Below are 10417 nucleotides of genomic sequence, written 5' to 3'. Positions count from 1 at the left end.
TATATATATATATATATACACACACACACACGCTACAACAGGCTACTGCTTCTTTGAAACACAACTACTTGTAACATGCACACATTGATTGTTCCATTTCTTTTCTAAACAACGGACTGAGGAACAGGATCCTTCATCACTGTGCATCCGTCTCACACCCAAACAGTCGTGGTGTTGTCTGAATGCTTTTCCTACAACAAACGTCAATAGTTTCAGCATTTGAAACATTTAAATAAACGTTTATATCCAACATGTGGATGTCGCTGCTTTGTATTGTACCTTTTGCTGCTGAATATACATCACAGCATCATGTACAGTGACGAAAATATGCTGAGGGTTCATGTAGTTCATGAGTCCGCTTGATGTGAGGATCTTTAAAACACCCTCTGTGAGAACAGAAGTCAGAAATGATTTTCTATCACAGCTATCTTTATAGAAAACTCAATATTTACAAAGCACTAGAATCATAAAAAGGCCTTACCATTACAGCTGGACAAAAACACATGAATTCCAACTTTCTGGCATTCAATGCACATCTGCAAACCAACAAAAATCATTTGTTGACTTATGGCAACGCCAAGAGTCGTTTATGTTGCTTTTGCACATTAACCTGAGTAAAGAGTCTCGCTCCTGCAACATCAACAAATATCACGCTACTGCAGTCAATCAGCACTGTCCGGACCTCATGCTTGGATGTTTCTGCACACAGCAAAAAAAAAGCACAGTCATGCCACAATTGAATCCTGTGATGAGATCTTTAAAATGAACACATAGCAGAATTTCACACACATACTGTACATTAGTGAAAAAATGGATCTGTGTGCAAGTGTACTTAAGGAAAGACTAGACTAGGTAATTACACAAACATTTTTTTCCCCTCAAGGTGTGAGGCAGCACAGTGTACTGAATGCCACAACTTACCAGATTGAAAGAATTCATTTTCTGAAGAAAACGATGCATTTGCAATGCCTCGATCCTAGAGAACGACAAAAGCCAGAAATGTGAAATGACTCTACATTAAAACAGTTTCAGCGTGTTGCAATAAAATAAAATATAAGAAACAAAAAATCATTATCACAAGACAGTTGTACATGATAAATGTGCTGTCCTGTTACTTTATAAACCTAGTAAGGCACCACCTTACCTGTAATGTAGTGTTACTATAACACTAAATGTTATTGCTTTATATTGGAAGTTTTGGGGGGGGGGGGGGGGGTTGGGGGGGGGGGGGCGTAGTGTGTTTAAAATGGCTGACCCTTGTAAGCCACGCCTTCCATCTCTGACTGGCTGTTTTTCTACAGCCGTGGTGGTTTCTTGTCTATCAAATTAGTGGCACAAGATTCACAGATTACTCATGCACTACGGTCAAATCATAAAATGATGTATTTATTAGTTTTGAAATTGAAGACTCAGCGTTTAAGTGTACATCTTTGACTGTGGTGACCGGTTGAGTGCCGCAAGACGTACCACTGTGTTGACGTTGGTCTCTCGTTCACGCTTCTCCAGAACTTTTCTGGCCTTTTCTCGGCTGCGGATCTTCTCTGGCGTCAGGCCCAACAACCGACTTATCTCCTCCCTAAAGAAGCTCCGGTTTCCATAGTAAATAGGCCCGTTGTAGGTCAGGATCTTCATCCCTGGCACCTCGTAGCACTGAACGGAACAAAAGATGCCATTTACGTTCTAAAATATCCGCACTGCTGACTGAAATATCATAAAACAAAACATCTGCTTGAATTTATGTGTTAAAGTCCCTGTAAAGTGAATTCAGAGATTTGTTTCTAAATAGACTACACATTTTTTAAGATAATTGATGTCTTGCTGGTTTGTTTTAATCATTCAAATTTGTCAGGGTTGTTAACACTCGTCTCTGTGGTGTGTCAAATTTAGATGATATCCATTTCCCCATAACATGGACTTTGAGATGAATGTTGCGGTATTTCGGCATCCTCTCACCTTACTATGATTCTCCAGAGGTCTGTAAATTTCTGTGTTGCTGGCCCGGCCGAGCACGGAGCAACCAGCCCTGATGAATGAACCATGGTTCAGAGGATGCAATCAACATGCCTGACAGACATTAAGTAAGCTTCATCATTTTATTAATCAGCCACATAATTACGTACAACATCAAGTGCAACTAAAATGGCTCTTCTGTTGGATGTTATAAGATTACAATGTTCCGAAAATTACAATAAACATTTGAGAAGGTATTAATGTTAATAATGAAACAAAACAAAAAAAAAACGTACCTTTGCGTGCGGCAGATTACAGTCATCATTGAGAACACCACGCCGATGGCTAAGCCAAGATCCACGTTGAGAACCACAACAGACAGCCAGGTCACCACCCAAACCATCTGCATACATTCAATATTCATTGTGAAAATGATACCTTGGCACATTTTGCATTAGCAAACAACCGAGTGATCAGGAGTTACGGGCAGATCTTGTTCCTGTTTCTTAACACAAAGACGACCACCGCTTCAATCCAAAAAGACCAATTAGCTGTGCATTTGCAATCAGTTGCTGTTCGATTGGTAACAAGGGAACCAATTAGCCATCTTCAATCTCTGCTCACGGGGGTCTAGTCACGCCTGGGGGTTACATTCCAGAATAGATCCAATAACTTTTAGTCCTTCACCCTTCTGTGGCCTTACAAAGTCAATTTTGCTGATTCTCCACAATTCCGGTAAGTCCTGGAACTGCAGGAACATTTGCCTCAGGCTGGTCACGTTGATGCATGCCAGGACTGCCTGTGGACAAACAAATAAAAGGAGAGTGATGTGAAGTTTGTCTGTGCTCTTTCACCTTTGATAGTGCACATAAACACACCTTAGGTAGGAAATGGAAGAGGGGTCCGATAAGCAGCAGAACAATTAGTACAACGAGACTGGTGAACAAGCCAGACAACTGCAGAAACAAACACACGAGATACATCATTAACCTGGTGTGCTAAAATAATAATAATAATAATAAATTTACGTGTTTTTTTTTTCCTGCTCAAATTTATGAATATGACCATTTATTCTATGTGGTAAATATGAATTGGCAACAACTGAGAAAGATGCATACTGTATGTTAACAGTCATAAGCTAAAGAATCGAACCCACACCACCCGAAGAGCACGACCAGAGAGCTAAAATTTTGGGCCACCGAACAGGGTTATTATAGTTTTGGAATTTTCATTTTAGTTAGTTTTTATTTCGTTTTGAGTTTCGTTTTTTAAATTTAGTTAGTTTTAATTAGTTTTCCGGGTGGTTCTGTTAGTTTTTATTAGTTTTAGTTGTTTAAAAAGTGTTTATTATTGGTTGAGTTTTAGTTAGTTTAGTAAAACAGGTCGATTTAACACGTCCGGAACGTAGACCGGCAATGTTGTTGCGTTCCATTTGCATTTGCGTTAGTTTTCGGAACAACATGATTACAGTTGAGCTCCGTAATTTAGGGCTAGTCCACAAATCTGCGTATAAATGACAGTAATTGTTTTTAAGTTATATACCGATGCGGCCCACTTGGTAATATATTTTCCTGCATGCGGCCCCTGAGCTAACATGAGTTTGACACCCCTGCCATAAAGGGATTCAATGTATACCGTGACATGAATTTTAACCTTATGCATAACCTACCTGTGTGTATCCCCCGGCACTTTCCAGTATGTTTGTGGTGGCGAGAGTGGCTGAACTTGGGAAACATGTGAAAAAGGAAGACACGGTGTTGGAGATACCGTGAGCCAGCAGCTCCTGCAAACACAAGTTCTCAAGTTAGCAGACTGCTAGGAAGCTTCAGAAACTATTTCCAGGCTTTACCTGGTTGGGATGGATGGAATATCCATGCTTGTCAGCATAGATCATTGCCAGTGAGACCGACACGGCGTAGCCAACAAACGTGATGGCGATGGTGTCCCCAGCAATGGCAGGAAATGTGTGAAGGGCAGGTAACTGCGGACTTGGGAATCTGAAAAAAGGTGGGAAACAAGTAAAACAACATGAATTTGGTGGCTTGTTGGTGCTGGTAGCGATTTGTGAATAATTACCCTGCTGGGATGTGGCCAACAATCTCAATGTCATAAATGGAGTCCAGAGAGAAAGCATAGGCCACACCGGTGGCAATAATCACCTAAGGAAACACAACACATCTACATATTATTTATTCTTAGTTACAATTATGTCTACAATGTTTAAGTGTACGGATGCGTATTGCATTCGCTTGAAAAAAAATACTAATTTATTATACTCACATACATATATATGCATACATACTCACTTATACTTAATAAAAAAAAAAACTACTAATTTTCTGGGCGAGCTTCGTTTTTTTTTAGTTATTTTTTTTTTTAATAAAAAAAAAAAACAGGGAAAAATTATTCATAAAAAAAATTAGTCCACAAAACAGAGCAGCAACCTCTGTTTTTTTCCGAGTATTTATTATTTTATATTTATCTATTTTTTTTTAATCTATGAACTCCAAGTGACCTGTTGCAGACCATTGATCTGTATATATGACTGGATAGCCGATAGCTCATACACGCTAGTGCAAGCCGTTGAAGTCACTGCAGGGCGGCCAGCCATCTTGTTACCACCACCTCACGAGCAGACTACTGTATAAACTATATGGTATATGAACAGGTGAGAAATACTAACTGCCTGCTCGGGAGGTGGGAGTAACAAGATGGCCGCCCTGTAACTTCAACAGCTTGCACTGGCGTGTATGGGCTATCGGCTATCCAGTCATATATACAGGTCAGTGGTCTGCAACAAGTCACTTGGAGTTCAGAGGTATTGAAAAAAATAAAAAATAAATACTCCGAAAAGCAGAAGTTGGTGCTCTGTTTTTTGCAATAATTTTTTTTTCTGTTTTTTTTTTATCATTTTTTTCCTCCTGTTTTTCTGAATATTTCCCCTGCTTTTTTAAATATTTTTTTCTGACAGAAAAAAAAATCAGTAAAACAGAACCAAAAATATTCAGAAAAACAGAAAAAAAATATTCAAAAAACAAAGCTCCCACAAAAAATTAGTCAGAAAAATAAGAGTTTTTTGCTTTGTTTTTTGTTTTTCGAGTGAATGCAATACGCTTCCGTATAAGTGAATCTTGCAGAAAATAAATACAGTTTTGTGTTCCATACTGTACAAGGACAACTCTCTTACTACTCGCATTTTTGTCCTGTTAGGTCAATACTGTCGGCTGACTGTCTTTTATTTACAGTATTATCCCTCACACAAGCAATGGCAATCGAGCCTTAGTTTAGTTTGCGCTTGTATATTTGAACTATAAGTACTTTGTGAGTAGTCTCTGTGACAAGTTCACTTACATTACTTATGACTTTCAATTTAAAAATAGTGACAACCAAATACTTTCAAGCATTCAACTCTATCATTCAATTCATTTCAAGAAGGGATTTGGTGAAAACAATTAGTGTATTACATTTTCTGTTAAAATGAAAGAAATTTTGCAAATATGGTGCCAATTTTCTTCCAAAATGAAAGTAACAAATCCATTTAGCAAGAACCATGACCTTATGAAGTACACTTTTTGCTTTCATGGGCCACATAAAATGATGCAGCGGTCCAGATCGGAAACCTGAACACTACGAAAATCACTCCAACTGACCGTGAGGATCTCCACCGGGATGGGTGTGCGCAGGCGCTGCCGGTAGCGTGTGTTGATCTCTTTCACTGGGACCAGCACTGCCAAACACACCAAGGAGATCAGCAACTCCGCCGTGTTCGTCTGAGGCAGGTTCTCCATCACCGACGCCAAAGTCTGAACACAAAATCAAAATCTAGTATTGCTCCAACTTTCTCCCAATGTTGTTATTCTGTATCACTTCCACTGTCAAAGAGCGGAGGGCAAAAGCCTACGATGCAATTTTACAGCTTTTGAGGTTGTATGAGAGATCTAATAGTAGTAGAGGGTACAGTAATCTTAGCACATAATAGCCCTTTCTTTGCCCTTAATGACTGCAGTGTCTCAATGTAAAAACCTCTGCTCACCTTGAAGAGAGAGAAAGTCCCCGTGTATCGCGTGAGGCGAAGCCCCAGCATGCTTTGCAACTGTGAGCTGGTGACATGGAAGGCAGCGCCACTGGTGAAAGCTTTAACAATTGGCTCTGACAGATAGGTGGAGAGGAAGCCCAATTGAAGACCAAACATACAGAGCTGGAAGACAAAATAATTCACTTGGGTTATGATCCACGTGTGAGTCAACTTTCATCTCCTCTCACTTCGTTACCATGATAATTCCAGAGAGAAGTGCTACAGCTGAGGCCACGCTGATCTTCTGGAGCTCGAAATCGGCCCCTTCAGGCGAACTGGAGTTCAACTGCAGAGGTCTGGGGACCAGTTGCTCCACGACAGAGCCGGTCATGAGACTTACCACAGCAAACGTACCTGTGACAAGTCCTTGACCTCAGTGACAGTAACCCTAACTCTAAGTATTATTACTCTGAAGATGTACTGTACCTGTGGAGACGTGGCGACCGGTGCCAAAAATCATATAGAGGACCACTGGGAAGAAGGACGTGTACAGACCAAATATCGGTGCTACAGAAGTGAGTAGTGCAAAAGCCATCCCTGTGTTGGAGAGAACAATTCAAAATCCTAATTTTATTTGCAGTATATCCTTCCCAAAAAGTCCTTTAAAAGCTAAACACTGGATGATGTTTTTCTAGTAAAGAACTAAACAATATTTAAATTAAAAAATAAATATAAAAAACAGTTGTTGCATTAGTGGTAGTATTTATTGCATTTAATATAAAATGCATTCATCCATTTTCTGTACTGTTTATCCTCAATAAGGTCATAGCCTATCCCGGTACACCCTCGACTGGTCGCTGGACAACAGCCAGAGCGGGCAAACTGACAGCATCGACACATTTGCAGGAAATTCTCCAATTAATCTAACATGCAAGATTCAAACCCAAACCTCATAACTGTGAGGCAGACAAGCTAACCACTAGTGCACTAAAAAAAAAAATATGGCACATACAAAAAATATTATCAATTACATGATTATGGCATTGAAAAAAACAAAAATATGATGGCAGCACGGTGGTCAAGTGGCTAGCGTGTCTTCCTCAAAATTCTCACATTTCCAAAAACGTGTGTGTTAGGTTAGGTTCACTGAAGACTCAAAACTATCCTTAGGTGGGAATGATGCATTTATGTATTTATTTATTTATTTATTTAGTGCACAAGGATTGGCTGGCAACCATTCCATGGTGTAATCCATTTTTTTCCCAAAGTCAGCTGGGACAGCTTCTGCTTACACATGACTCTAATGAGGGCACGTTGTATAGAAAATTGATGTACACAATATAATTAGTCACAACATAATAATAATAAAAAAAAAAGTATGTATATTACAGTGCTTCTAACAATAAAAGTAATTCAAGTAAGCTACTGCGACTAATACTGTAACTGTAATATGTGCCAAGTACTCGATCAAATAAGCTCATTTTGATGACATTTTTTTTATTATTATTCTTTACTTTCTACGGTATCCTTTTTTTTTTTTTTTATCTGAGAAACTTTTTCGTTGAAAGCGTCTTTTTTTTCTTTTCTTTTTTTTGTGTGCGCATGACAACAAACGTCTTATTGAACGTTGATGACGTATGATGACTGACCTTGTGGGATGTGAAGAATGCCAACTGTCAGTCCCGCGATAGTGTCTCCTAAAAGGCATTTCTTAAAGCGGTATCTGGGCAACCAGTTGAAAATGGGAACTCTCTGACGGAGCAGGTGGAGGCAGGCCCGCCGTGAACACCTGCACTTCCCGGCTAGCTTGTCCCGCAACGGCACATTTCCACTGGTGTTGTCCTCCTCGGAGCCGTAGGCCTGTTTGAAGCGGTCCTCGGTGAAGATGCTCCGGTACACGGCCACGGAGGAACTCATGTTGTTCCGAAAGTGCAGCAGGTGGGTGCCTGGTAGGGTGGGGGGGGGGGATGACGAGTGACCAAGATGACCGTTCGAGTCCCGTCTAATGAGTGCGCACACGCGTGGATTGTTTCATGACTTTTATAGCAAAGTCTGCCCCTGCTGCCTACACGATTTCCTGTCAGGCAATGACACGCTCAACTTTTTTTTTGTTTCACTTGACTTTTTCTGAAGTGGAGGTTGGAGACACTCACACAAAAAAAAGGTGAGCGACTGCAGGTTGTCATCAGGTTGTCAGGCGGCCAAATCCTCTGGGTCCTATTGCCCAAAGAGTTCTCAAACGCATAACACTACTTTACTGACATTTGAATACATCAGTTGACAGTGATGCAAAAGTGGTTCCTTCCTACATAGTGTTCGCATGTGTTCTCCCACATTCCAAAAATATGTTTATCATCATTAAAGACTCTAGGGTGTCAAACTCAGGCCACATTGTAGTATTTACCATTAAGAATGTAAATTCATAGAAATGTCACCTTGGATGTTAGGGGTGTGCTCAAAAAATCGATACGGCAATATATCGTTGCGGGCCTCATCACAATACACGTATCGATAGGCAGGCGTCAGAATCGATATTGCTCGTTAACTTTAAATCGGCAGTTCACGTTTGCTTTGCTGCTTCCATTGTACCTAAAAAATAAAAACCAGCAGCGTCTTTGAAGTTAATTGCCTTCAATTAATGCAAAAATAGCTCAACAGTGATTGGACACTGTGTCTTGCTAAGAAAAATGAAAGCAGAGGAAGAATGTCAACATTTATTTATTTATAAACTTAACACGGTACGTGTCTCAGTGTACCAATTTTCCTATATTTTGTTGTAAAAAAAAATAAAAATAAAATGTGTCTTATGTGGGATATATATGTATCGCGATACGTATCGTATCGTGGCCCCTGTATCGTGATACGTATCGTATCGTGAGGTTGGCGGCAATACCCAGCCCTATTGGATGTACATATATACCTTCAATTAAGGTTTAGCAGTTCAGAGAATGGATGGATGGATGAATAATATCACCAACAACAACAAATACATTTGAAATCAGAAGTCAAGGAAAATGATGTCATTCAGCGGACCCCACATATTCCAGTTTCCTTTTTTCTTTTTCTTTTTTTTTTTTTAACTCCAGGATGTTTACACTGGCTGTCACAATGCACCATCACATGAATTTGAGTTAAGTCAGTAGTTACTTGAAAATCAACAATTAATAAATAGATTAATTAATAAAATAATTTGTTAGCTATTGTATACAATGGATAAAACTCAAAGATGTCCGTCTTAAACCAGGGAAAAATTGGATGTTGATGGCAGGGACCTTGAACAAGAGATTTGGTGGTGGGTGAGAGGGACTTCTATTATCTGTTAATGATGAAAAAGAATTGCAATTTTAGGACATATTTTACTGCTCCAATGAAAATAATAAAACACTGAGAATGGCGCAAGCTCAGAGGACTCGTTCAATGTATGTCACCGATCAAAGTGGTATTGTCGGTGGGGACGAGGTGAGGCGTAACCTCAAACCACGTCTGTTAGCGAGGAGTTCATTTCCGAGAAGGATGGATATCTCTAATAGGCGGGTGTTTAAAGTGGTACCCATGAGAGCCCTGTGAAACTCAATCACACATGTCAGGCTGGTTCATGGATCAAACCACACCTTGACTCTGATCAGAGGTTGTGTGCCGTCATTTGGAAGTACGCTTCTTTTGTCAAACTGGAGCGAGTGCAAGGAAGAACAATCGAAAAATCGTTTGGAGCCATTTTTTTTTTAATTTAAAATTGTCCAAAACCTCTGATTTCAGCATGTTAACAGTAATTGTTCGCTGCTTTCTGTAGTCCTTCATGAAATCTTATCTTCTGTGTTTCATCAAAATAAGACATTTGCAAACATCTGTGTTTTTAGTTTGGAAAACATAGTACAACATAATTCTCCCTTTTTTAATATCACGATACAAATATGAAGTACAAAATAAACACGAATTATTGGGTTAATAAACAGTGATCGGGGGGAATGCTTTTGTAATACGCGGTAATGCAAAATTAAAATGAATCTGATAAGTCGATTAATTGATAGAATAATCGGATCTAAAAATATTTGATAGTGACAGCACTAGTTTCCATTTTGCCGTTGAGAACGGCTGCACTTTATATCAACTATCTCAAGTATTACATCACTCATTCACTCCCAGCCATTTTCATAGAAGCAAACTCCTTCACTCCAGGCTGTTTTACTGGATTTTGACTGATTTTGCAAGGCCCACAGAATATTGTGTTCTATTGCTATAAAAAACATGGAACCTACTAAAAGAATTACAGTATATATTTTTAGACTAATCTTCACATTTTGCAACAATTTTGTAAAATTTACAACATATTTAAAATGTTTATAAAACCCTAAAAGAAAAAAAAAACAGACATCTGAAGCCAACAAAGCTTTCTGAACAGGTTTCAACTGAAATAGTGCATTTTTTTTTATCAAATAGTGCAATGAATGTAAA

The 10417-nt window shown here is 39.2% G+C and overlaps 1 protein-coding gene across 1 annotated transcript; it reads right to left on the bottom strand.

Annotated features, from left to right (window-relative positions):
* Nucleotides 1-8161, bottom strand: slc26a10 (solute carrier family 26 member 10). The gene is made up of 18 exons (XM_077512985.1): nt 7615-8161; nt 6452-6562; nt 6222-6379; nt 5984-6148; nt 5601-5753; nt 4027-4109; nt 3800-3947; nt 3620-3733; nt 2829-2906; nt 2654-2749; nt 2247-2353; nt 1954-2023; nt 1468-1650; nt 922-976; nt 611-699; nt 482-536; nt 280-386; nt 1-191 (listed from the first exon to the last, which is right to left on the bottom strand). Exons 1-18 carry the CDS (start codon nt 7880-7882, stop codon nt 153-155), a joined length of 2079 nt encoding a protein of 692 aa, XP_077369111.1. The 5' UTR covers nt 7883-8161; the 3' UTR covers nt 1-152.
* Nucleotides 8162-10417: the final 2256 nt, after the last annotated feature.

This window comes from Festucalex cinctus, chromosome 2 (assembly GCF_051991245.1).
Source record: "Festucalex cinctus isolate MCC-2025b chromosome 2, RoL_Fcin_1.0, whole genome shotgun sequence".
Taxonomy (NCBI): domain Eukaryota; kingdom Metazoa; phylum Chordata; class Actinopteri; order Syngnathiformes; family Syngnathidae; genus Festucalex; species Festucalex cinctus.
The sequence above is the reverse complement of the archived record's forward strand: the minus strand, read 5'-3'. Positions and strand labels throughout refer to the sequence as shown.